This window comes from Pelobates fuscus, chromosome 7 (assembly GCF_036172605.1).
Source record: "Pelobates fuscus isolate aPelFus1 chromosome 7, aPelFus1.pri, whole genome shotgun sequence".
NCBI classification, from domain to species: domain Eukaryota; kingdom Metazoa; phylum Chordata; class Amphibia; order Anura; family Pelobatidae; genus Pelobates; species Pelobates fuscus.
The window spans coordinates 26,886,755-26,914,462 of record NC_086323.1 but is presented as its reverse complement, the minus strand read 5'-3'; the positions used below and the strand labels follow the sequence as shown (position 1 = coordinate 26,914,462).

Here is a 27,708-nt window from a genome sequence, read left to right as displayed (position 1 = left end):
TATTTCACATTTTAGTTTCGTTTTTGCTACAGTTTACCAAATTAAATTAACAATATTCCATCTTTTTCTGTGTTCTAGGGTGAAACCTCTTCATTACATTTCATGGTTAATTGGGCACGAGGGTAAAGGCAGCATTCTCTCCCTTCTGCGAAAGAGGTATGTGTGGTGCATTAAATGTACTTGCCCCTTAATGTTCTTATTATAGCTGCCAATACGCAGGCATTGAAACACATGTAACGGAACTTCAATGGATCCAGTAAGGTGGATTTATTTTTGCCCCGTTGTTTTTTTTTTTTTTTTTTTTTTATATTAAACCCACTGTCCTGGTCCAGGTCCGGGTTAGTTATGTGAAGGCATTCTGTCTGGGTTTCACTGTGAGTGTATTGAACTCATTCAGGCCCCATGTTTGAATCTTGGCTTCATTCTTTCTCTTCCCTCACTTTCCAGGTGCTGGGCTCTGGCTCTGTTTGGCGGTAACAGCGAGACTGGCTTTGAACAGAACTCGACTTACTCCGTATTCAGCATTTCCATCACGCTCACAGACGCCGGGTATGAACACTTCTATGAGGTATGGGTGAAACGATAACATGGATGGTTTTAAGAAGGCATAAAGAGATTTTTTTTTTTTTGGCCTTAAAGGACCACTCTAGTGCCAGGAAAGCATACTCGTTTTCCTGGCACTAGAGTGCCCTGAGGGTGCCCCCACCCTCAGGGACCCCCTCCCGCCCGGCTCTGGAAAGGGGAAAGGGGTAAAAACTTACCTTTTTCCAGCACTGGGTGGGGAGCTCTCCTCCTCCTCTCCGCCGCCGTTCCTCCCCGTCGGCTGAATGCGCACGCGCGGCAAGAGCTGCGCGCGCATTCAGCCGGTCACATAGGAAAGCATTCATAATGCTTTCCTATGGACGCTTGCGTGCTCTCACTGTGATTTTCACAGTGAGAATCACGCAAGCGCCTCTAGCGGCTGTCAGTGAGACAGCCACTAGAGGAAATAGGGGAAGGCTTAACTAATTGATAAACATAGCAGTTTCTCTGAAACTACTATGTTAATAAAACAATTAGTTAACCCTAGCTGGACCTGGCACCCAGACCACTTCATTAAGCTGAAGTGGTCTGGGTGCCTAGAGTGGTCCTTTAAGTTTTATATTATCTTGTCAGTTCTCCACAGTTTAAAAAAAAAAACAAAAAAAAACACCCAAATGAACTCTAAAATCTTTCATTTAGATCAAAACTCTTAATTCTGAACATTAAATATGGAAGTCTTCACATTGCAAAGGTGTTTTCCATAAGGTAACACGAGGCACACATCTCAAGAAATGTTTGAATCAGTTCGCAATGCCCCACATTATTTATTAAACCTTCAAGCTGACTTGTCATTGACAAATATGCAAATTATAAAACCTTAAATTTTTACTTGAAGACGTATCCAAAGAGCGATTATCTGCTTAAACATAGAATACAACAGACTCATGCATATCACTTGAGGTTTTAATGGAAGCTCCTGGGCTATAAACACTACATGTGGGTTTTTTGGTTTTTTTTGCTTGTTTTTTTTTTAATAGAGGTCATGGTGCTAGGAAGTTCTCTCTAAAAATGTAAATGAACACTGCTAAAGCATTTACGCTTGCTGAAGCTGTTTTTACATATAACTAGAATGAAAAATGCTTAAAGAAAAGCCTTTGTTTTTTTTTTATTGGGATATAGCTAAATAGTGATTTAAAAAAAAAAAAAAAAATCTGGGGGCAGTTGAGTGTTCTTTAACTTCAAAGCCCTTGCTGTTTTCATGACTTGCTGCCTAGGAACACTGCGTGATCACGCCGTGCAGTGTCCTGGGCAGAGAGTTGTGTTCACACCACAGCTGGAAGGCTCCAAGGGGAAACTAAGCTGGTTTATAGCGGCTGCATCCTAGCACGTAATCACTTTTACAGTTAGGTGTAATATACTTAAATGGATTCAGATCTTCTCTGTTCACATTTTATGATATTTTCCAGCACATTGTAGAAGACATTGTACGCATGGAATGCTATTATCCTTAAACTGACACTTTATATTTGACCTGTTCATAAGACTTGCTTGCTATGGTTTCGCAAAATCAAACCCTGTATGAAGTCCAGCTGTACACTTGTCGTTTTACTTCTGCACAGGTTACACACATTGTGTTCCAGTATTTAAAGATGTTACAGCAGCAGGGACCTCAAGAAAGGTGAGACTTTGGTTTGTTCCCAAATCACATTTAAGTTTTTGTTGTGACAAAATTAGCTCTTAAGTTTCCAACCTTCTATTTTAGGATCTTTCGTGAAATACAGAAAATTGAGGCAAATGAGTTCCATTATCAGGAACAGGTATGTGTATCATTTAATCTGTATATTTTGGCAGATGAGATGTGTATTTGCATGCCATTAATGAATATTCCCACATTTGGATGCATTCTGTTGGGGAAAAGATTGAGTTAATGTTGCTACTGCCTTTCTCATTCCGAGGCATGCTTAAAGGGTCACTGAAAGCACCCAGAGTGCTGGTTTTGTTTTTTGTTTTTTCCTTCTCCTTTAGCTACGTTCCATAAATCTCTACTTTCTTCTGCTTCTTAATAAACTGAAGTGTTCCCTTTTTTTGCTGCAGAAATAATGTTGCACTTGATGTTGTGACTTTGGTTTCTGGGAGTTGTAATTCAGCTTTCTATAGTAGAGCGTTGGCAATTGGACTGCAACTCACACAAACAATGCATGCATTGCTTTATAGGAAAAGCTCAGTTCTATAGAAAGTTAAGTGAGCATCATGACAAGCTGAGTCACTTCCTGGTCACTGCAGATGCTGCAAAACCTAAAGATTTAAATGTGCGATGTTTAAACCTGAGATTGATTGATTGTCTTTTATAATTACCTCTGCAGCCACTAAACTACTTTCAATTACTTCCTCCCTCGGGCTATTGCAGTGGGCAAATTCTCCCACCCATGTAGCTGGCAATACCCTTGACCTAATCTTCACTTATGCATGTACAGTAACCAATATCTGCAACACTCCATATCCACTCTCTGACCACCACCTCTTATCATTTGCTCTCGCGTACCCCCTCACCCAACAACCTCAGCCTAACCCCCCTCAACTCAGGAGGGACCTTAATTCTCTTGATCTCCAGCAATTGTCAGCTGACATTGATTCACGACTGCTGTCCATCCCTTCCCTCTCCTGTCCTTCACTGGCCATCTCCACCTATAACTCTACTCTTACATCTGCCTTGAACACTGCAGCGCCACTCCAAACAAGCACCTCGCGGAGGACCCGCCCCCAACCATGGCATACTAAATCAACGCGCTACCTGCAAAGATGCTCCTGTTGTGCTGAACGCTCCTGGAGGAAGTCTCGTACACAATCAGACTTTCTCCATTATAGATTCATATTGTGTTCATACAGTGCAGCCCTTGCCCTTGCCAAACAGTCCTATTTATCCACTCTCATTAGTTCATGTTCCCGCAACCCCAGGCGTCTCTTTGACACCTTTAATTCTCTTCTTTGCCCTGCTGTGGCCACCCCCCAAACTAACCTTACTGCTGATAACTTTGTATGTTACTTCACTGACAAGATTGAACAGCTAAGGAAATAATTCTCCCCTCCTTGCCTTTCTGTTTCTCAACCACACATAGATCATGCCTTTCCTACCCTTCAGACATTGTCCCCAGCTACTGACCAAGAGGTGGCTGCTCTTCTTTGCTCCTCTCGCCCCACCACTTGCCCACTCGATCCTGTCCCATCTCACCTTATCAGATCTCTCTCCACTTGTCTCGTGCCTTCCTTAACACACATCTTCAACTGCTCGCTCTCTTCTGGCATCTTCCCTGCTGACAATTTAAGGTACTAACTCTCACCTATAAAGCACTGAACAACTCTAGCCCCTCTTATATCTCCTCACAGATCCATAGGTATGTCCCTTCTCGGTCTCTCCGCTCTGCCCGTGACCACCTCCTGTCCGTTGTCCGCACCCGTACGGCCAACTCGCGCTTGCAGGACTTCTCGCGGGCGGCTCCCTTCCTATGGAATAGCCTGCCTACCGCCATCAGACTCTCCCCTAGTCTTCTTTAAGTGCCTTAAAACCCATCTCTTTAGGAAAGCTTATGGCCTCCAAGACTAACCCTTACCTCACATACCTGTCTCTTGCCCTCTCCTAAAGGGCAGCCCGCCTTATTTGATTGCAAATTCCTGTCCTAATGTGTTTTACACCCCACCTCCTATAGAATGTAAGCTCGATTGAACAACCTATTGTTCCTGTAAGTTTATTTGTAATTGTCCTATTTTATAGTTAAATCTACTCTCATAATATTGTAAAGCGCTACGGAATCTGTTGGCGCTATATAAATGGCAATAATAATAATAATTTATATTGCATTAAAAAGGCACATATTTTTAGAATTTTTTTTTTTTTCTTATTTTGTTTTCTCTTGAAGACTGACCCCATAGAATATGTAGAAAATGTCTGTGAAAACATGCAGCTCTTCCCGAAGGAAGATTTTCTGACTGGAGACCAGCTGCTCTTTGAGTACCATCCCGATGTAAGTGATACTTAACTTTTCAACAATGAATATCTGCCCCAAGCAAATGCCATAGAATTTGGAGAACTAAAGATAATTAAGATTTTCTTCCCCTTCCTCTAGGTCATCTCAGAGGCTCTAAATACTCTTACTCCCCAGAAGTCAAATTTGCTCCTCCTGTCCCCCTTTAATGAAGGCAGATGTGAACAGAGAGAGAAGTGGTTTGGTACCCAGTACAGCACAGAAGGTTCGCAACAGCCATCAACCAAATATAGCATCTGCAAGACCCAGCTACCCCATGTGTCTGTCCACTAATTCTTTTTCCTTTTTTTTTTTCTACAGATATTGATGCAAAATGGAAAGATATTTGGGCCTCCGACTTTGCTTTAAACCCAGACCTTCATCTTCCAGCAGAAAACAAGTTCATTGGTGAGTAACCTGAAAAGTAGGGGTCTGTATATACAAATGTAGTGACATCCCAAAGACCCCATACACAGGTTTTGAGCTGGATGGCAAAAATAGAGCTCAAGCAAACAAATTAACATTTTTAACCCATCATCATCACATCCTTAACAGTCTTCATTAAGCCTAGGGCATGGCCAGAACACAAGCCCACCCCATGCCTACTGCTCTGAAATTGCAGATGTTTCACTTCTTTAGCATTCATTCAAACGAGTCAACTTTGGATGGCAATGAGCGGCTCTGAGTGCTGGAAGCAGGTCCAGCAGAGGGGCAGCGCTCGGTTACATGTGTAATTATATATTCATTACCTGTGGTGAGTTGGATTTCAGTTAAAGTGAGAGTGCTATAATAGACTCTCCTTCAAGATCCTAACCTCTTAAAAGGGCCCTATCGTGCACAATATTTCATTTATACATTGTGCTCGCAGTTATAGATTAGAAAAACAAACAAACTGCCAACTATTTAAAAATAGGTCTTTCTTCCACTTCGCAGTCAATTTTTTGGGATAGACTCTATGCAGATGTAATGGCTGACAAGGGAGAGCAATATTGAACACACAAAGACGTTCCTTCTGCTCTCCCAAGCATAGCAACCACTACATGTGCAATGGTTGCTATAGAAACTCCCTACCAACGCTGCCAGTGCTGGCTAGGGAGTATAGGAAGGGAGCAACACCAGTTTAGACTCTGGTATACTGGCAATGAAGTCAGCTTGTCGGCCTCACAGAGGAAGTCTGCCCGGCTTGTGCAAGCGTCCCCAAGCAGTGCAAATCACAGAAAACCGCAGGAGAAGGGGAGGATGTTACAAAGAGTAACACCCATGAGGCTCAGAAGATGGCAGCACTAGAACGGAGGTTCCATGGGAAAAAACTTAAATTAAGCTACTTGACCATTTTATAGAAGCTGATAACCGTGTATATTTTACCCTGTTGGCTTAACTGAATAAATATTAATTTGTTGTGCATGCAATAACAGTAATCCTACTCAGCCACATTAGCTGTCGTAGGCAAAATGATAACAGGTATAATAAGCTTGGTATGGCATTTGAATAGACAGCACAAATTTTTTGTTGTAATGGTATGAGGGTCAGACAGTGGAGATACACCACATTTTAGAAGAAACAAGCGTTGTTTTTGGCGTTTGTATTACAATCGATGATGCGTTCAACGATTGTGAGTGAACAGGCTGAAATAGCCCCGCTCCTATAGCATTTTCCAGGCAATTAAAATTATACAATAAGTAAGCATAATAACGCAAGCGAAGGATAGAAAATATGTTCAAAGATTAATTATAAAGATTACTCAAACGGTGCTTTTCATGAGAAAATTATAGCAAATTAATCATGCTAAGTGTTACACATCAAATTATTTTTTAAGTAAGTAGAGTCAAGGTAGGTAACATACATTAACCCCTTAAGGACAGAGCTTCAGAAGCTTGTCTTTCACTTAATGACAACGGCATTTTTTGCATTTTTTGCTATTTGCGTTCAACTGCAATTTGCTTTTTACTTATTCATTGCACCGACACATATTATATACCGTTTTTTAAAGGACAGAAAGGGCTTTAATTTGATGTAACACATATATATATAAATGCTTATTTATTATTAAAAAAATACAGAAATATGCAAAAAAATGAATTTTTGTGTGTTTTTTTTTTTACAGTTTTTGCAATAATAATGTGTACATAATTAGTGCAGGTTAAGGAAAGTAATTAAAAATAAATTCATTTAGTTGTTCTGAATTACAGAATATATAATGTGTCTGGGATTTTCAGTTTTTTTTGGTAGTTACAGGTCACAAAGCACAAGGAGTAAAATACACTTTTTATGTGGAGCGATTTTAGAATTTGGTATGTTTGTCTTGTAAGCCTAATAGCCATAAAAGAAAACAAAATTGCCACACAAAAGTATATATTTATATAAAGTAGACACCACAGGCTATTTACCTAAGGTTGTTTTGACACTTTCTACGTAGCCATTTTACCGCCAACCTCTGCTAAATATTGGAGTAAAATTGTGTTTTTTGGGGGTTTTCACACACAAACTTATAACAAAGAACTTCTCATGTGTATTTTGTAAATTTGGTGTGTGCTATTCCTGTACAAAGTTTTATTATGTGTTCAGTTACTTCTGCTGAGTACAACGGTACCCCCATTGTATGTCTTTGGCACTATTTCGTGAAGCTACAGTGCCATATAGGAGACCTGTCCTTTTCAGTATTCACAGTAGAATTTTGAGAGACGGATTTAATGAGCCTATGCTTCCATTTGGGGTATTATAACAGTTTGACTGTTCAAAAAAACCCCACAAAGGCCTACCATTTGTAAAAGTAGACACCCCAGGGTATGTCATAAGGTGCATATTGTGCCTTAACATGCCCCCATTTTTTTACCATTACATGCCAAAGTATGTGGTAAAAAATAATTTTGTGCATTTTTTACATACGGATTGCATTTTTGCTGGGCATTTTGTATATTTCATATGTGCCACTAAGTTCAAACCCCACAAATTATGCTCAGCTAAGTCTTCTGAGTAAAAGGACACCCCCATTGTATGTCTATGGCACTATTTCTTGAAGCTACAGTGCCATATAGGAGACCAAGCCATATCAGTTTTTACCGAACTTTGAATTTTGACGCCGGGCCTAAGTGCAATTTCCAAGCATCTTCGCAGGTTTTAAATTCAAACTACCCCACAAAGGCCTACCATTTCTTAAAGTAGACACCCCAGGGTATTTCAAAAGGCATATTTTGAACCTTAGCGTGGGATCATTTTTCCGCTAGCGTGTACCAGGTGTAGTGGTAATAAGCGTTTTTTTTCTGCCTTTTTGACACACAAAGTGAGTTTGCACAGTATATTTTGCAAACCATATGTGTACTACCACTGTATAATACTTCATATGTTGCTCAGCTATGTCTGCTGAGTACAAAAATACCCCCGTATGTACCTTTGCCAGGTATATGTGGACATCGGAGGGGCACATTTGGGACACAGCCATTCCATTTTTTTTTCCAACTTTCAATTTTTACGCTGTGCCCATGTCCCATTTTAGAGTATTTTACCAGGCTATATAATCCAAATACCCCATAAAGCCATACCATTTCTTAAAGAAGACATCCCAGGGTATTTCAAAAGGCATATTTTGAACCTTAGCGTGGGATCATTTTTCCGCTAGCTTGTACCAGGTGTAGTGGTAATAAGCGTTTTTTCTGCCTTTTTGACACACAAAGTGAGTTTGCACAGTATATTTTGCAAACCTTATGTGTACTACCACTGTATAATACTTCATATGTTGCTCAGCTATGTCTGCTGAGTACAAAAATACCCCCGTATGTACCTTTGCCAGGTATATGTGGACATCGGAGGGGCACATTTGGGACACAGCCATTCCAGTTGTTTTCAAACTTTACATTTTTACGCTGTGCCCATGTCCCATTTTAGAGTATTTTACCAGGCTATATAAACCAAATACCCCATAAAGCCATACCATTTCTTAAAGAAGACATCCCAGGGTATTTTAAAAGGCATATTTTGAACCTTAGCGTGGGATCATTTTTCCGCTAGCTTGTACCAGGTGTAGTGGTAATGAGCGTTATTAAATGTATTTTTTTACTTTTTAAAACTTTTTTTACTTTTTAAAACTATTTTTTAAACTTTTGTTTTGCTTATTAATTTTTTTAAAGTTTCCTAAACTTTCGTAAAACTTTTTTTTACAGATTTAACATTTGTCTAAGTTTTTTTTTTACGTTAACCCCTAACTAGCAGTAAGCAGCACTAACAGTAAATTCTCCATTTTCCCATAACTCCCACCCACCCCAGCTAGCAAAATATTTAATTATACAATATTTAAATTAGTTAATTAAATACATTTAACCCCTGAGGGTTAAAAAATAAATAAGTTAATCGTCAGGGGTTAAAAAAAAATTAGATCACAGTATAATACTGTGATCTGTATTTTGATCACTGTAGGCCGTGATCGACTGGCAGGGAAGGGGTTAATTTTTATTTGGACTGGGTAAAGGGTTTATTTTTTTACATTTTTTACTTAAACGTTATTAAAACTTTTTTTTAACTTAATTTTTTAACTTTTTAAAGCTTATTTTTAAACTTTTTTAACGTTAACCCCTAGTTAGCCTAATACTAAATCCCCCAATTCCCCACTAACTTCCACCCTCCCCAGCTAGCTAAATTTATAATTTTAATTTTTTTTAATTAATTAATAAAATAAATTTAACCCCTGAGGGTTAAAAAAAAATAATAATTAACCCTCAGGGGTTAAAAAAAAAATCAGATCATAGTAAAATGTAATCCCTGCCAATTGATCACTGTAGTCAGTGATCAATTGGCAGGGAAGGGGTTAATTTTATATTAAAATGGGTAAAGGGGGGTGGGATTTTAATTTAACTTTATTGTTTTGTCACCAGGGGGCAGGATCACTGAAGATCCGGCTCCCTGCACTTCACACAGAACCAGGAAGTGCAGGGAGGCGGAGGTGAGTATAGAGAGCACATGTGCCCGCTCTGGCATGCTGTCAGAGCGGGCACATGTACTCTGACAGCCCGATCCGGTGCTCCCGGTCTGCCTCTAATGCAGAGGCAGACCGGAGCACCATTAACCCCACGATCGCCGCGATTGCGGCGATCTGGGGTTAATTTTAACGGGTGACGGACGAGGTCCGTCACTCGTCGTTAAGGCAATCCCCAGAGTGACGGACCTCGTCCGTCACTCGTCGTTAAGGGGTTAATAGAGTAAGTCCGGTAGATACAATTGTCTTTAGGTGAAAGTAATGACACAAGCTAGGTTTAACTGTGTCGTATTTCTGACCAAGGTAAATACCAGAACTTAGGTAAGCAGGCTAAAGCATGTAGTAATATGTTGTTTTATATGTTATGGGTCGTCGCTATGTCTGGTAGATTAGGCTTCTATATGTGATTCAGGTTGATAGTGTAATAGTAGTTGCTTAATATATAATGTGTAGGAAAGTTGCGCTACCTGTATATAGGCTAGGAGGCATGAGATGTCGATTAACATTGCAGAATCTCGCCTATCAGGATGGATAACATTGCTGTGCTATCTGGACGTAGAATAACATCGCTATTCATCTTAAACATAAGATTGGGTTTACTGTGGAGGAACTATAAAGAGAAAAAATTTGCTCGACGATAGTATGCTCTACTGCCTGAATTAAAAAGGCTCTATATCAGTAGATGATTAAGTGTAGGCTGCACACTAAGCGATACTCTGCAGTAGACATTGCATGTGGTGTTTGCCACCATCTACTGATTTTAACCCTTGTTGGGCTGTAACTGGCTATATGTGTAGCAAACACGTAACAAGAGCTAGAGGGAAAAAAAAAAGTAAATTACATAAAATATAAAATATGATGATCAGAATAGAAATACAAATCAAGGCAAAGTATAATAAAAGGAGTTCTTGTCCCCTCCTGCGGCTTGTGAACAGGACTGGCGTTTGTGAGGTGACCGCTTTGGAGCCTGTCCAGGTATCAAAATAACTAGGAGTGGGGAGTAAATCCTCAGTGGTGCAGCTTAGCTGAAGTCCTGCCTGGGGATCTGCGTGGATCGGGCACCTGTGGTGTTCAAGTGTCTGTGTGTTGTCGGTTTGCCCGTTGTGCTTTGAAGAGAGTAGCAGTCGGGGTCCTGGGGCCCGCTGGCTGGAATGGTCTGGTGTTCGCCACGTCCCTGGTGTGAGGGTTCTTCAGTCCTGGAGCTGGAAGGGTTTGTGCCCGTTGTGGTGGTAGGTTCAGCGCTGCCAGCACCGAATCTATTTCTGATGGGCAGGTTACTCGAGTTGTTGCCCCCCCATGCGTGATAATTAAGCTTCTGGGGAATGCCCAGCGGTACGGGATTGCGCTTTGGCGAAGTGTGTTGGTCAGGGGTCTGAGGAGGCCTCTCCATGTCAGCGTGGGCCTAGACAGATCTTGGAAGAAAGATAAAGTAGCTGTCTCGAAAAGGTGAGTAGGCTTCCCTCTAACCGCCGCCATGAGAGTCAATTGTGCTGACCTTGTCTGGAGTTGGAGGATGACGTCTCTCGGGGTGTCCGCTGGAGCTCTGCTGGCTCTCGGGATGCGGTAGGCTCCGTCCATTGAGACCGCCTTCTGTGGTGTGAGCAAGAAGGCGAGGAGTCTATTGAGGTAGCTTGGTAAGTCATCTTGAGATACTGTCTCCGGGACACCTCTTATCTTAATATTGCGGCTCCTAAGCCGGTCCTCCATCGCGTCTATGCGATTAGCAAGCAGGGTCTGGTTGAGTTGCATTTCTGCGTTTTGGGCCTCGAGTTTGGTACAGCGTCCGGTGAGGCCTTGTGAGTCTGCCTCTGTTTATTTGATGTGGCCTTCTACTGTGTGGATCTCCTCCCGCAGTACTGCTATGTCTGCCGCGAACAGGGTGCGGATGTTACATAGTAGGGCTTTAATGTCACCCTTTGTGGAGGGTAGTTCGTTGTCCTCATCTGAGGATACGCTGTGTAGTCCTCCTGTGCCGGGGAAGTCGTCCAGTTCATTTAGCGTCTGTTCCCCAGAGGAGGCCGAAGTCGCGTCACCATTATAGTTAGGCGCGGGAACTTCTGCGGCCTTTGCTGGGCGAAGGAGAAGGTCTCCAATATCCCGGACCCTCGCCGGTTTTACGACCCCCTGGTGCCTGGACTTCTTTCCCATCTCTTGGTGGTGTGTTGTGGGCTAAGATTATTAAGTTTTGGGCTGGTAATTAGCGATTTTCAAGCTTTTGGATACGGATCTCCAGTGATGCACGTCTGCTTCAGTTGGCTGCTAGCTGGTTTGTGCCATTTTGCTTATAGCAAAGTGACACATAAATTGTATGAGAAGATCACCCATGAAACAAGCAAAAGATTCCACCTAATAAAAAAACAATAAAAACAGGGTTTTACAGCATTGTAATACACAGAGCATGCTATATATAACCTCCTGATGGTGTAGGGGTGCTACAAAGGCAAAGCTAAGAAATTATATATGAATTAAACAATATGATCTTATTTTCCAAATGTATGTACACTCACATTTTCTTGAGCCCTTAAATATCGACCCTTAAATATCTTGAGTTAAAATGACATAGTCCCCCAAAAGAGTGAAATATACCAAGTTTATAACTGGATTCAGATATTTATTCAAACAAAAACAAATATTCATTGTTCATATTCGATCATATTATTTAATTCATAAAGACGTACTATGCAATATATTTCTTATCTTTCCTTTTGTATCCCCTAGACCATCAGGAGGGCATATTAACATTCTGTGTATTACCATTCTTTCACCTTGCTTATCATGTTCAGTTTTTCTGTCTAAATGTCCACCATTCAGTTATTGATGCCTGTCTTACCTGTTCTCTCTCATAGCCACTGACTTTGCTTTGAAGACCTCCGATATTGCTGACACAGAGTATCCAAACAAGATCATGGACAATGATCATGGCTGCTTATGGTACAAGAAAGATACCAAGTTCAAAATTCCAAAAGGTGAGCGAGGGTCTGATCAGTACACTGTATACTCTGATTGCATTTAAAGGATAATTTTGAAATCACCTATAACTTGGGTTAATTATTATTCATGTGATGCTCCTTTCGCTTTTAAATCTTTATTGAAGGTTTATTAAATGACATCACAATTTAGTTTAGTTCACGTTGTTTTACTTCTCAACTATTCTCTCTCAGAGTGGACATCCAGGTGCTTAGAACGGGGATTTACAGGGAGCAAAGATGAAGGCACCCAGTTACATGATCGATGTGTGGATTATTACATATAATGTATTTTACTTTTCTTAAATACTTTTAAAACTGAAAACACTTTAGCTTGCTGTAGTACTTGGTGTGAAGATTGTGCCCCTTCCATCCCCCCCCCCCCCCCCCCCATTTTACAAACCAAGCAGATTTCATTAGAAATTAGCACTTTTATAACTTAACCTGGTTACACCCTCTGGCTGACAACCAGACAACAGGTCCTGTTACTTCCTGGTTTGGTAGCTTAGTAGAGATAAACTCAAGAGGCAGCAAAGTACCACCAATGTAAAAAATGCATAATTAAATGCATGAATGTTTTCATTGGGGGTATATCTATATATCTATAGCTAACCTATCTATATATCGCATAATTCAACACGGGAAATATTAAATATGTAACAGTATTATCTAAAGCTTTGGTTGTCTGTGTTTTTTTTTGTTTTTTTTTTTTATAAGAATTTTATTAAATGTTCAATGTTTATTTGCAGCATATATTCGGTTCCATCTGATCTCTCCTTTAATACAGCAGAGTCCTGAAAAGTGAGTATTGGAGACATATGCACTTGCGAGCTAACCTCTTCACTACCAAGTGGTTTGCAGCAAAACCACCCCCAGAATCAGAGTATTTTGGGTATCCTGAAAAGTGTTGTTTAAACGTAACAGGAGGTAGTGTGTAGAGTGACTGTGACATGGTAACGGTAGGTGAGAGGTGATGTGACATGGTGACTGCGTGTGGTGAGGGAAGGATGTGACAGTGACTTAGTATGTGTGTGGGAGAGTGAGGGGACAGGGTGACTGCGTGTGTTGGCGGTTGACACTATAGGAGTGTGTGGTTGGCTAGGTTGTAGGTGGGGATGCTGTATTTTATTCCCTGGTGGTCCAGTGGGCTGCCTGTAGATTCTGCTCCTCTGGCTGAGAGCAGACCCCTTGAAATGCCCCCTTATGGTCGGTGACCAGGAGAAAGTACTTCCAGGGATCTGTTCTCAGCCACAGGGCAGCCGAGTGTGTAGCACATTTTAAGAGATTAAACAGAAAATATCAGGGGAGAATCTTTCAAAATAAATCGGAAAAAATATACATTTTAAAGTTTCATTGACTCTTGCTTTGCACATTAACTGGCAGAACCGTGATCAATGCTTGCATTGACAATATATATATTGGGCAGACAGAACTTAGCAATATAGTGTTATGATTTGCCCATGGTTTGATGGTAGTAATAGAAGTTGATTTGTCGCCATATGTGTGTATTCTGTTTTTGTTTTTTGTTTTTTTTTGTTGTTTTTTTTAAACTAATTCTGTCTCTTGACTTATTGGATTCATTTTGCCTTTTTTTTTAGCCTGGTTCTTTTTGATATCTTTGTGAATATCCTGGCTCACACACTGGCTGAACCGGCCTACGAGGCGGATGTAGCTCAGCTGGAATATAAACTGGTCGCTGGAGAACATGGATTGGTTATCCGAGTGAAGGGATTTAACCACAAACTACCAGTAAGTATAATAATGCGCTGTGCAGAATGTGACACTTGACACGTATGTTTGTGTAGATGTTAAGTTTTATAATTTGCTTTCACTTGTTATGAAACGTGCCAAGCATCAGCCTGAATAGTGTTCATCTAATGCCAGGGACACATTTTTGTCTATTTATTATGGGTTTAATCCTTTGCAAAACAAACATTTTAACTTTGGTCAGTTTAGACAATTATTTTCATTCAGAATTCTTTATGGATGAGACGATGCTATATAGATTTATACTGGGTTCCGTGGCGTTATCTGCTGTTATGGTGCCTACGTGTGATATATTATGGATGCTGTGGGCAGACCTGGATTGGTTGAGAGGGCTCCACCATGTTCTTGTTTCTGCAGATCTTGTGTTTTTTGGTGGTGTTTTTTTTTTTTTTTAGTATTTTAATGCATAAAAAATTAAAGTGCCCATTTTCCTGTCTTTTTAAGCTCCTCTTTGAGTTGATCATTGACCACCTGGCCAACTTCACAGCCTCTCCTGACGTGTTCGATATGATCACAGAACAGCTCAAAAAAACTTACTTCAATATTCTCATCAAACCAGAAAAATTGGGAAAGTGAGTTTGTCAACAATCAGCAAATTTTGCAGCTCGAGAAGAGCTTCCTTCTGAGCTTGTTTTTCTAATACTGTTCCTTTTCAGAGACGTTCGGCTCCTGATCCTTGAGCACAACCGATGGTCCATGATGGAGAAGTACCAGGCGCTGCTCCAGGGACAGAGCTTGGATAAGCTACTGTCCTTTGTCCAACAGTTAAAGTCTCAGCTGTATGTTGAGGGCCTGGTGCAGGGAAACTTCACCAGCAAGGTGAGCCTGTAGTGCTTGCAGTTGGGGACGTGTGGTAAGGTGCATAATTATTTTTGAGAATAGATAAAACACAAAGGGTGTCTCTTTCTTTTGAATTATATTTAAAGCAGAAATATAAATTCGTACCGCGTTCACGCTTACTCTGGAGCATAGTTCCAAATGTGTACAGACAGCAGGAGCATTCTCTTGGTTTTCATGGCGATTGCTCCACGTTTAACGCTCTGCCCCTGGAGATTGCTGCAGCTTTAGGATTTTCTGCTGCATGAATATTTCTAAATATTTTTTATAATACTCTCTTTACACAGGACCTATATCCATGACCGTTATAATGCCATCCACGCTGTAAATTTGCATTCTTCTAGATTGCAAGCTCTTTTGAGCAGGGTCCTTATCAACCTGTTGTTCCTGCAACATTTTGTATTGTTAAATTTCCCCTCTTTATTATATTGTAAAGCGCTGCTGAATATTTTGGCGCTATATAAATGACGTTAATAATCGCTCATTTGGCAGTTTTTACAGTATAGAAGGAATATTGCTGAGTTTGTTTTAATGAGTCTGGTTTTCTGTCTTCTCCCCTTTTAGGAGTCTGCCAAATTCTTCCAATATGTCACTATGTGAGTGAACCTTTTATTCTTGTTGTCTATTAAGTTCTTTTACATGTTTTATCTGTTATTGCAATTAACTTAAGTGACAAAATTCCCAAGTAACATAAAGAAGTACGGTCACTTGTGGGATTTTTTTTTTGTTGCAAAGACCTCCCCAATGTGACATGTTCACAGTGGAGTGAGTGAGAAGGATGATATACTTGGTTAATGCTCTTGTTCCTCAGTTCTTTTTATCTTTAGCTCAAGGTGAATTGTGTTGGAATTTCCTTTTGAACGCCACCATTATCAGGTTATATAAAAAGACAAAATGGTGGTAGTGGGGGTTCACGCAGCTTCCATTGTCACATGTTGCTGTATCCCATGAGCCATTATTTTCATCACCAGCAATTACCAGTTGTGTCCCAAGTCTGTATATTCGGGCAAATGACAGCACGAGGGTTGAAATTGCTGATCTGTGGAAGATTCTGTGAGACGTCCTAGTCATCTGGTCTCATTGCCTGTTGCATACGAAATGGCAGCATGTGATGATGGAAACTGCGTGAAGCTCCCACCATTTTGTCTTTTGTAGCATTTGATAATATTAGCGTTTAAATGAAGGTTCAACACAATCTAAATTAGTTTGTGTGTGTTTGTTTTTTGTTTTTTTTTTGTGGGTTTTTTTTTGTCAATCTTTGTTTTATTGAAGCAATGTGAGTACTTTACAGAAAGGAAGAAAGTGTGTGTGTGTGTGTGTGTGTATATATATATATATATATATATATATATATATATATATATATATATAGCAAAAATGCACACATGTGCAGTAAATAATATCAATACATTCTCTGATGAGTGATTGCTTCATTTTGTGTGTTTGTAGAGTAATCATGCTAAAAGTCAGGCTAGTCAGAGAAGAGTTAAAACAATAGGCATGTCAGCCAGGGGGCAATACACAGCAATGAATAAGACAGGTGGCACGAACTGACAATGCATTATTGTAAAAGGTTGTGAAAATAATAGAACTGGCTTATAGGTAGGTTAAGCAGTCTTGCTAAAGAGCTACCAAAAGGATAAAAAGTAGTGTAACTGTGACTGCCATATAAGATACTAGAACAGGCTTATAGGTAAGTAAAGCAGTCATGCTGGAGAGATATAGTGCTATAGCGTTAAACATGCCTATCAAGACATTAAGCAGTGACTTGTAGTTGATAAGCCATATAGGAGATAAATAAGAAGATTTAAGCAACAAGGGGCGAACAATGCTGTGTGAACCACTGGGAGGCTCTTAGGGGTTATTGTGAGCATGCAAGCCTGCTGCTTCCTCTGGACCCGGTCAGTTCCAGCCTCCAGCCAAAGTGTTGTCCCAGCCGAGTCCCGAAATGATGGTAAGTCCAGCCTACAACCCTTGCCCTCAGTTCCTGCTACGGTAGAGGCCAGCAACGTGGGCCCGGCGAAGTGTTATGTCCGGGAGTAGGGCCATGGTTCGAGGATTGTCTTCTGAGGGCTCGTAGCCCAGGAAGGTAGTTGTAGTTGAGCTTGTGGGACATGCGGGAGCCATGGTTGTGTTGTGATTGCTGGAATGGCCGGCTTCCGGGGGTGGGGGCCTAGGTCAGCAGTGGCCTCAGCCCACGGTTCTTCTTGCCAGCCGCATTTTATGCTGTACCGAGGATGGGCAGCAAGGCCGCCATTTTGCATTTAACGAGCGGGAATCCGACTGCTGGGCAATCTTGGTGGGGTGCTAGTTCTTTTATGTACAAGTTGCATATTTCTAGTGTTTTACATACTGTCATAGGACAGGGTTGCGTTTTGGTTGTTTTCCCTTGTCCACAAAGCAAGTGTTCATCCTGGTAAATTGCGATTATTTTAGATTGTGAGTGCATAAGAATTCTCTTAGGCTTTTCCTGCTGATTTGTATAAGTCTTCATTTGTACATCTTCCTCTATTTCTAGAACACTGTGTAGGTCATTTTGTTTTTCATTTTAAAGTATAGAGATAACATATCCAAATTGTAAATATCCTTCTCTATATACCAATACCAGGTTATTCTTGCACTTAAAAAAAAAATAATGAATAGAATAATTGAGTTCAGTTTGTGTGATTTTCTGATTGATAAATTCCCCTTTCCTTGGTCTCATCTTTCCAGGATGCTTCAGTTTCAGCCTTTGGAGTATCCGGTTCCGGTGCAATTCCAAGTGGTGGAATTGCCAAACGCTCTCCACCTATGCAAAGTGCAAGCGCTGAATAAAGAGGACCCTAACTCAGAGGTCACAGTATATTATCAGGTAAGGCCAAAAATGGCCACAGCTCTGTGTTGAATGTAAATACTGTGCTGGTGATTGTACTCTTTATTTTTGTTATAAGTATTACTGCATTTTTATAGCACTAACATATTTTGCAGTGATGCTCATATTTAAGTGCTGTACTTGTTATTGCTCAGCTGTGCTTAATGATTCGGGGGCTTCCATACCACTTCCATTAAAAGATTAAAAGAAACATTGCTTCCCCAACGTTAATGTCCTTTATACACGTCCGGATCACAACTGAAAAAATCTTAACATCATTTACAGACACCTTTACGGAACCATTTTTTGGTGTTCTCAAATTCAGCAGCGAAAACAGCAGCCACACACGGACTCTGTCCTATGTCCATAAGCCAGTATTAAGTGAAAACATGCACTGTTTGTGCCTATAATTTGGGAAAATGCTGTTAATTGTATTAACTATAAAATACACTATACCAGTGGTGGTATGGTTAAAAAAAAGACCCAATATGGTCTTTATTTCACACATCTGTTCCTGATGTTGATGCAAAGAAGGTTAAAATTGAGCAGTGACCAATTGTGTCCCACAAAAGGGTGGAACGAATCACCAACCTAGAAGCTTGCGTGCTGATTTTGATGTTGTTCAGTGTTGACTCTTGCTCCATGAGGATAGATGTTTTTTTACTACCTGTTCACCTGACGCCTTGATATCACACTTTGCTAGTTGGAAAGTTCTGGCAGGTATTCTGGAACTAATCTCTTTTTCTCCAAAGCCTACTTTTTAACCTACTTCCATGGGTCCATCCATATTTCAAGCTCTGAGAAAAGAAACTCATAGGGCTATTTACCAAAGTGAGAATTTAAAACTGAAACTGACTAAGACTATGTTTCAAGTTTGGCTATTTTAACCTTAAATTTGAAATTCACATTGAATTCTCACTTAAGTGAACAACCCTGTTAGTGTGCTCTGGTGTTTCTTTCCAAAGTCCAATGATGACGGCACCCAGCTGCTAAGGAGGATATCAATACTATATTAGAGCCCACAGCCTTTTCATAGTTGAACAAGAAGAGCTTCAGGTCGACAATTATGGATCTACACCTGGACAGACACACCAAAATCGTCCACTTTAACCAGCCAGGCCATAAACCTTCCCACATCACACTTTCTGCATTGCACATTCTGTCATCCTTTATTTAAATTAAGTCTTTGAAGGGTAGAAGCTGGACCAAGATCAGCGGTCATGCCTTACCACATTTGGAGAGCGACATTAACATATCCAGAAACATTAAAGTCATCTGAAAATAGGAGTTCCTTAACTATTACAAAAACGACCTACATTGCGTAAGATTTAAATCTGCAAAAACGTTTACTTCATAGAGCAAGATTTTGAAATGGTTTGACTTTTTTTGTGGGCATTCTTCACAACAGATGGCTTCAATGCTGCATTACATTTAATCTGTCCGGCGGAATGCTGAAATATTGAAGATAATCTACTCAGATTTATATTGAAGGCTTGCTTTTTTTTCTTCTTTTTTTGAATAACTCTCTGTGATGACTTAGACTTAATGTTAAAGTTCCAAGAAGATGACCCTGAAAATTCTTCTGATTTCAGCTGTCTTTATCAGAGCTTGGTTGTCTACACTATTTTATTTATAGGAAACGTTGCCTTATTGGTGTCTTTCTCTCTTTTTAGTCTGGAGCTAAGAATTTGCGAGATTACACCCTGATGGAGCTGCTTGTGGTAAGTGTTCTTAAACATAGCATCTGTCCCCAAACTTCATCCAAAAAGCAAGATCTATGGAACTTGTAGACATCCACTTCATGGCCTTTTGTAATTTTTAATGTGAGCCGGTCATGTTACCGCTTTTAAGGCAGTAAATATGGTTGTCAAAGTGATAAATAATATATTGCTATAGTTTGCGAGAGATTTATATCAATATTCAGCTGCTCCCCATTACTCCAGCACTGCCGTTCTCTACAGTCGGTGGGTTTTAGTGTTGTTCATGGATATTAATTACCTGACACAGTTTCTAATGAGATTTTATTTTCAGATGCACATGGAGGAGCCTTGCTTTGACTTTTTGAGGACTAAGCAAACATTGGGGTAAGTGATGAGACGTGGTTTGATTAGGGGTAATACTGTGTATGGTCTTCTTTTATAATCTATCGTTTACTACTTAGCTGGGCCACAGCTTCCTGGCCAGATGTGTGCATAGAATAGGCTTTGAAGGCGTCAACACCTATTATGCTAACTTAACATTTTCGGGCCCCAAGGTTTCAGTAAAAAGTAATGAAAAACACCACATCATTACAGTACCCATTAACCCCTTAAGGACCAAACTTCTGGAATAAAAAGGGAATCATGATATGTCACACATGTCATGTGTCCTTAAGGGGTTAAATAATAAAACCTGGACTAACCCCATCAGATGTAATAAAGAAACTGCACTTTTTTATGTTACTCTGAATCCAGATAGCATTATAAAATCAATTGTAAATTCAATGTGTTTTCATGAAACATGCATTCTAATTTCAAGCATCTCTGTCACCTTTTCGGGGTCTTTCCATATTTTGCAAACACCCCTAATGTTTGTTTGCCTCTTGCTGTGCGCGATGGCTGCGGAATGCAGGTGTTATGGTTACCTGAAGCTGTCCCTTGCAGCAGCCCTCATCTTCTTCCATAGGATCCTCTTCAGTTCCTGGAGCGTCTTGTGCCAGGAGCAGACATCAGCACTGTACCCTTGATCATGTGTGAGAGTACATCACTGATGTCCATGGAGGATCCCGCAAGTCTGCAGTATCCTCTATAGGCCAAGCTTTGTCCCCCCCCCATCCAATCAGAAAATATTTAAGACTTTGATCATACCTTTTTGACTGTTGGAATTCCAGTAAAATTCCAACGTGGTCAATGCAAGGTTTTTTTTTTTGTTTTTTTTTCTTCAGGAATTGTTGGGACATTTTTAGGTGTGCGGGAAGGGGACTAAGATGACAGCCTTTTTAAGAAAATGTGCATACCGTATATATTCTGTGTAATGTAGCGGACTGAATTTCAAGAACTTGTTTTCTTTGCTCGCTCATTTTGCAGGTATCATGTGTACCCGATCTGCAGAAATACCTCTGGGATTTTGGGATTCTCAGTCACTGTAGAAACGCAGGCAACTAAATTCAAGTAAGTGATCTGAATACACCATTCACAAATGCATTCGAGGTGAACGTACGGTTAAAAAGCATTCAGGATTTGCAGTAACGACAATGAAATGTGAAGTGCAGGACGTGTCTATTATCCTCATAACAGACGTGCTCCTTTATGTCAGCTGTTGGTTATTGCATTGGGAAATGGAGTCAAGATAAAAACTCTGGCTCTGGACATTGAAAGATGGGGGCTTCTGCAATGAATCGTGAAAGTGTTGTTTCACTAGAGCCCTAGACTTGTTGTAAAGGGATACTCCCAGCTCCATAACTGCAGCTTAATATAGTGGTTATGGTACTAGGAAGGATAAGGATGAAGTTCCCCCAGTTTTTGCCAAACCATTATCACGCTGTTTGAGTATACTGATTCCCAGACACCCTAAGCCTACTCCTGAAATGTCTTAATTGGAGAAGTTAACTTATTCATCGTCAATTCAAATTGCCCGTTGAGAGGTTATTAGCACTGATGTAATCCCTAAAGCCCATTTGGCGAGTTCTAATCACCGTTTTCATTAGTGCTGGTTTGACAAGTTATATTTGTGAGCATTCAGTTTGGAAGGATAGAGAGGAAGTGAAAGTCCAAATTTTGACTTTGGAGGTAGTTGGAGCTAGGATAAGATGCCATTCCCTGTTCATACAACTTAAAAACAGGTTGACAAAAAAATAATAATGAAGCACCTCACCTATATCAGTCTAGCACCATAACTACTGCAAAAAACTCTAGTGATGCTTGGTGCTGAAGGTTCTGGGTTGTCCAGTGGAAAGTCTAGCTTTAGTTATCGTTCAAACTCACACTATAGTTAATGATTGGGTTACAAAAATGCTCTGAATCTAGTGTAGGGGTGTTGAATCAGCAGGAAAGCCCACATAGAGGCAGGGCAATGTGGGGATGCAATAAGGTTTTGGTCTACTATGTCCGGAAGATAAAACTGTATAAATGTCATATGTTAGTCATATGTTAGTCAGGTTTTTTAAGTTTGGTTTTCTCACTTGTCCACTTGACTCGAAAGATAAATTGTTTCCTTCTCCATTCCCAGCTCGGAAGTGGTTGATAAGAAAATTGAAGAATTTCTTACCTGTTTTGGTGAAAAAATTAGCAACTTGACGGATGAAGCTTTTAAAACGCAGGTAATAAAATGTTCACAATGGATTAACCTGTTACTAGAACTGATTCTGAATTGGCTTTTCCTGGATTCCTGCTTGTGTATAAGTTTGAATTGATGCTCAGCATCAAAGCCAGATGTAGAGATGTAATGCACAAGAATGCCAGAATACATTCTTCAGTATCGGATACCTTTCAGTCTGTGTCAGCATTTTCTTGCTCCTTTGTTGTAGGTCAAGGCATTGATAAAGCTAAAGGAGTGTGAGGACACTCACCTGGGAGAAGAAGTGGACAGGAACTGGAGCGAGGTCCTGACCCAGCAGTATCTTTTTGATCGTTTGGAACATGAGGTATGGCATAAAACAAATCCTTTCTAGAGTGGCTTCATGTTGTCACATCGCTGCTTCTGAAACAATGTCAGAATTTGTCCTGGATGTTCTGCTACACCCTCTCATTGGTGAGTTTCTCCTGGGGGTAGAACTCTCAATGTTTTATTGGGTTCATAGATCCAAACCGGTTTTCCTCTACTGTTTCGCCAATGAACAAGCTTTAACTCTCTACTCACCCAAATTCGTTTTTATTCATCAAGTTGATAAGTGCTGGCTGTTAATGACCTGTTGGAAAGTAAATATCATTTATCAGAGGTGGACAATCCTAGAGGCCATAAACATCAGGTTTGAATCATCCATATAATACTGAAAAGTGCAGATTTGATCCAGAGGTTTCCTTGTTTTGCTTGTTCCGTGGCACTATCCCCAGACATCTCTTCCACCACACCCAGACCTCTCCAGCTGACATGCATATAACGTGTTTGCTACATTCTTGTGTTCCAGATTGACGCCCTGAAGACTTTCAGTAAAGCAGACATGATCAGGTGGTTTGAGGACCACCGTGGCGCTAACCGACGGGTTCTGAGTGTTCATGTAAGTTTATTTAGGATATTCTGCAGTAGGTTCAAAGATGCATTCCACTGACAACTGATATATTCTGAGTATTCTACAGCAGGAATGACTGCAAGTTAAACCCTAATCTACTGTAGATTTACAAAAGAAAACGCATACGAATCACATGGTTAAACATAACTTCTATAGGAAATAGATTGGTGGACAGGGAAATAAATTTGAAATAAACTCCACTAGAGGGCTCGGCATCACTAATTACCTTTAGTAAAATATCACGTTACTGAGTGACACTTTTGAAATTCTGATTAAAGAAAGACAAACACAACAGAACAAATACACAAGTGTTAGACTGTAAATGTGAAAAGTGTTCTAAGTGAAAATCACATAATTGGGACGAGGGGAAGAGAATAGTGCACACAGAAATGTGTTGCTAGAGTTTAAAGGACCACTATAGGCACCCAGACCACTTCAGCTTAATGAAGTGGTCTGGGTGCCAGGTCCATCTAGGGTTAACCCTGCCTGCTATGTTTTTATGAGTTAATCCAGCCTCTAGTGGCTGTCTCATTGACAGCCGCTAGAGGCGCTTCTCACTGTGATTTTCAGTGAGAAGACGCCAGCGTCCATAGGAAAGCCTTAAGAATGCTTTCCTATGGACTGGCTGAATGCACGCGCGGCTCTTGCCGTGCATGCACATTCAGCCGATGATGGCGAAAAGGAGGAGGAGACTTCCCCAGTGCTGAGGGAGCCCAGCGGGGGAAACCGGGTAAGATTTAACCCCTTCCATCCCCTAGAGCCCGGTGGGAGGGGGGCCCAGAGGGTGGGGGACACCTAGAGACCAGGAAAACGAGTGTGTTTTCCTGGCACTATAGTGGTCCTTTAATTCCTGTAAAGTAAATCTACTGAAACTAACAGTGTAACTCCAAATATGTTACACACTGTTTCAATCTGAAACACACAACCTCCATTTAATAAATGCCACGGTTAAAGGCTATTAATACTGAGTTTTTGAAATCTCATATAATAAGGGCTAATTGTCACATGTACAGATTCTATAATTTGATATCTCAGATTGTCTAACTACAGATTACATTTCAGTAGCAGAGTGGTTTGAGATCTCAGATTATCTATCTAGAGATGAAATTTCAGCAACTAGATGTTATTTTAGACTGAAATGTGCTCAGAATAACATTGTTGCCCATGGTATATAGAATCTTAGATAATGGGTAGGTAACGCAGAGAATAAGGGAAAAAAATCATGATCTAACAATCTTAAGATATTTATTTTTCCTTTACCAGGTGGTTGGATTTGGTAAAAAAGAGCCAGATACTGTGACGGCAGCTAACGCAGGAGAACCCGAATCTTCCTTCAGTAACATCAGCCATCTGACTTTCCTTCCGGTGTCCCCACTTATGGCGGACACTGTACAAATTACAGACATTCACCGCTTCACCTCCACCTTGACACTGCTTCCTTTGCATAAAATCATCGAATAAGTCAGCCGGCGGGGAATGCACTGTTAGGCTATCACAGTACAGCTTCATAACTTATCACAGACTGTATTCGTTTGCTTTTCTGGGTGCTTTTTAAAGGACAGTTTGTTGTTTTTGCTGCAAGCTAAAGAAATCCCTAAAAGTGGCAACAGTAGTCCTCCTGAAGTGACAAGACAAGTCAATTGCTGGGCGATGCAGGAAGTAACACAGCTCTTTGCGAGTTTGTCATTTTACCGGTGCTGAGGCTTTTTATCAAATCTATTTAGCTCTGTATCTCACTGCAGGGCCTGGATTTTAACATGAACTGGAAAACCAACAATTACCTTTTGACTTTGACCTCAGATTTTCTCGCTCCACTTGGGGGTAAAGTAACTTTTAGGACAGCCAATCCCTAAGTTCATAGCTCTTGAAAGAAAAGAAGACAAAAGGCTGGCAAATTGATATTTAAATTAGGTGATTATTTATACATCTGTTAAAGTGCCATCGTAAAAATATAGAATTTGCAAAGCACTTTGAAATATACAGGCTTTAGAATTCCGGCGAGCAGATATCTGAGGTTTTTTATGCAAAATCCCTCTTGAAATGGGAATTAACAGAAGTTCTGAGATTGATGTTACTCTGACAAGTTTTTGCAGTATGTTGCAGCAATAATAGAAGCCTTTACCATATATTTAGAAAGGAGACCGCATCTACTGTAATTGTAAAGGGGTGCAGTCGTCACCACTTCAATAATGTTAATGTAGGAGATTTATCCAGTTTAAGAAATTTTGGCCAGTCTGGAGGACATTGGTTGGCTGTGAGTGCTCGAGGCAGGTTAGCCCAATACTCTCATCTAATCGATGCCATCCAGGTTTGACAAATTGACATTGCTAGTACAAAAGTGATAATTCTCCACGGTCATTTGGGCTTGGGTGGGATAATCCCTCGGGAGCTGGTAAAACCCTTTTGTTTCTGTCAAACCGTTCCTCACTAGTATGAGATTAACCTTTTCAGGTCAGAAGACACCCGTGACCTCCTCACTCCATAACCATTTGATTCTGCTTAAGTTGTTATGGTTCCTGGAGTGTCCCGTTAAACTGTTAATGAACGGTTTAACGCCAAAGTCCTCAAGCTGGAGACCGATACCTTTTTTCACTCTTTTCTCATTGGGGAACTACTGATCAGATGAGAGTGGTCCTCCAAACCTGAAGACACTAGGCCCATACCCACTACATCAAGCTGCAGTGCTTATATTGTTCTTGACTTATGCTGCACTAGACTCCATGAATATCTCTGAATCAGATTGATATAATGCAGTTTGAGCCTTGCATAGTAACAGGTTGCCTAGCTTTATTCTAATCCCTCTCTTATTCTAATCCCTCTCTTAACATTCTTGCTATGGAGTGATCACTTCCTAACTCTCAGTAGCTGCAGATTTTGCTTTCAGAGGCAGAAATGCATGTCACATGATTGCCTGTCTGGTTTTAGGATTTGAATTTTGGAATGGATGTTATCATTAAAGGTTTTAAAGTTGGTATGTTGGACAAACATTGATGTGCATTTATTTGATTGTGCAATACTGAGAAAAATGTAAGTATAAAATGTATATTTTGTAGTTCCTCATAACTGCAACAGTGACCAAACCTTGATCAGATATATCAATCTATTTTGACGTTACACCCACGCCAGTTTTCAATACAGGTTTTAGTAAAGTTTGGCATGTTGTGGGCAGTCCTTCTTTTTGCATACTGTGTCCTCAGCGTAAAATGTTGCACCCTAATTTCTATCAACATTAATGAAAACCCTCTAGGATTGGAGTTGACCAATTTTTTTTAAATACATTTGTTCCTTAAGCTTAAACTCCACAGGTTTTAAGCAGCTTCTGCATTGCACACTGCCCAGCCCAGGTAATGACTCAGCCAATCATGATGCTCATTTAAAAACCCCTTAAGGACCAAACATTCTGGAATAAAAGGGAATCATGACATGTCACACATGTCATGTGTCCTTAAGGGGTTAACTTTATATAGCACTGCTGAGCTTATCATAAAAAGCAGTGGTTTATGGTGATGAGTTTGGAAGTTTTGGTTCTGTATGGGTTTTTAATGATTTTTTTTTTTTTTTACAGTGGTCATGATTTTTAAATTTTTAAAATAATTTTCTCCTTTTTGAGCAAAAAGGAAAACACAGCAGCTTGGGTAGTCCTATAGAGAAAAAAAAAAAACACACCCTAGTGCGTGCTTCCTTACCCTTTTCTGAACCAATGCAGATTTCAGAGAGAGAAATGTCCAAAGTGGACGTCACATCTATTGCAGCCTATACTTAAAGGGACACTCCAGGCACCTAGACCACTTCTGCTCATTGGAGTGGTCTGGGTGCCAACTCACACTACCCTTAACCTTTCAACTGTAATTATTGCAGTTTTTTTTAAAACTGCAATACTTACCTTGCAGGGTTAAGTCCTCCCCTAGTGGCTGTCTATTAGACAGCCACTAGAGGAAACTTCCTGCTCTATAGCACAGGTTTTCTGTGCTAGAGCGTCGCTGGACGTCCTCACGCTGTGTGAGGACCTCCAGCGTCGCTCTATTCCCCATAGGGAAGCATTGAAATTCATTTTCAATGCTTTCCTATGGGGTGCGCTAATGCGCATGCGCGGCATTGCCGCGCATGCGCATTAGGTCTCCTCGGCCGGCGGGCGAGATCAGTCTCGCCCACTGGCTGACGTAAGCAGAAGGAGGAGTGGCGGGGGAGGAGGAAGCGGCGACGTGGGACCTGTCGCTGCCTCTGGTAAGTCACTGAAGGGGTTTTCACCCCTTCAGCAACTGGGAATTGGGGGGTGGGAGGGAGAGAGACCCTCCAGTGCCAGGAAAACGGATTGTTTTCCTGGCACTGGAGTTTCCCTTTAAAGTCAAACTATTATTTTTATTAATTGGCTGTTTAGAATTTCAGTTTTAAAGCTGACACATATTGAAAGAGGGGGGAGGACAAACCAAAATATTTATTCAATCTTCTAGTACGGAAGTCAGCATATTTAATGCCACACTAAGTCCGCGATTAATTGGCTATTTTTTGTTTAGCATTTTGTCCGATAATGCCAGACCTGTACTAGACCATGTAGTATAGTGCCACTCTTTCAC

General features: G+C 40.6%; 1 protein-coding gene across 1 annotated transcript in view; it reads left to right on the top strand.

Annotated features, from left to right (window-relative positions):
- Positions 1–25,932, top strand: part of NRDC (nardilysin convertase) — a 35,642-nt gene extending 9,710 nt beyond the window's left edge. Inside the window, exons 11-31 of the mRNA XM_063427811.1 lie at positions 79–156; positions 448–568; positions 2,142–2,200; positions 2,285–2,339; positions 4,437–4,541; positions 4,644–4,767; positions 4,863–4,949; positions 12,354–12,473; positions 13,223–13,274; positions 14,072–14,222; positions 14,685–14,812; positions 14,897–15,059; positions 15,642–15,673; positions 17,790–17,928; positions 19,602–19,649; positions 19,960–20,012; positions 20,994–21,077; positions 22,135–22,225; positions 22,433–22,549; positions 23,033–23,122; positions 24,398–25,932. Coding sequence (XP_063283881.1) covers positions 79–156; positions 448–568; positions 2,142–2,200; positions 2,285–2,339; positions 4,437–4,541; positions 4,644–4,767; positions 4,863–4,949; positions 12,354–12,473; positions 13,223–13,274; positions 14,072–14,222; positions 14,685–14,812; positions 14,897–15,059; positions 15,642–15,673; positions 17,790–17,928; positions 19,602–19,649; positions 19,960–20,012; positions 20,994–21,077; positions 22,135–22,225; positions 22,433–22,549; positions 23,033–23,122; positions 24,398–24,595 — 2,095 coding nt within the window. The 3' untranslated portion in view covers positions 24,596–25,932. The remainder of the gene's footprint in view (positions 1–78; positions 157–447; positions 569–2,141; positions 2,201–2,284; positions 2,340–4,436; positions 4,542–4,643; positions 4,768–4,862; positions 4,950–12,353; positions 12,474–13,222; positions 13,275–14,071; positions 14,223–14,684; positions 14,813–14,896; positions 15,060–15,641; positions 15,674–17,789; positions 17,929–19,601; positions 19,650–19,959; positions 20,013–20,993; positions 21,078–22,134; positions 22,226–22,432; positions 22,550–23,032; positions 23,123–24,397) is intronic.
- Positions 25,933–27,708: the final 1,776 nt, after the last annotated feature.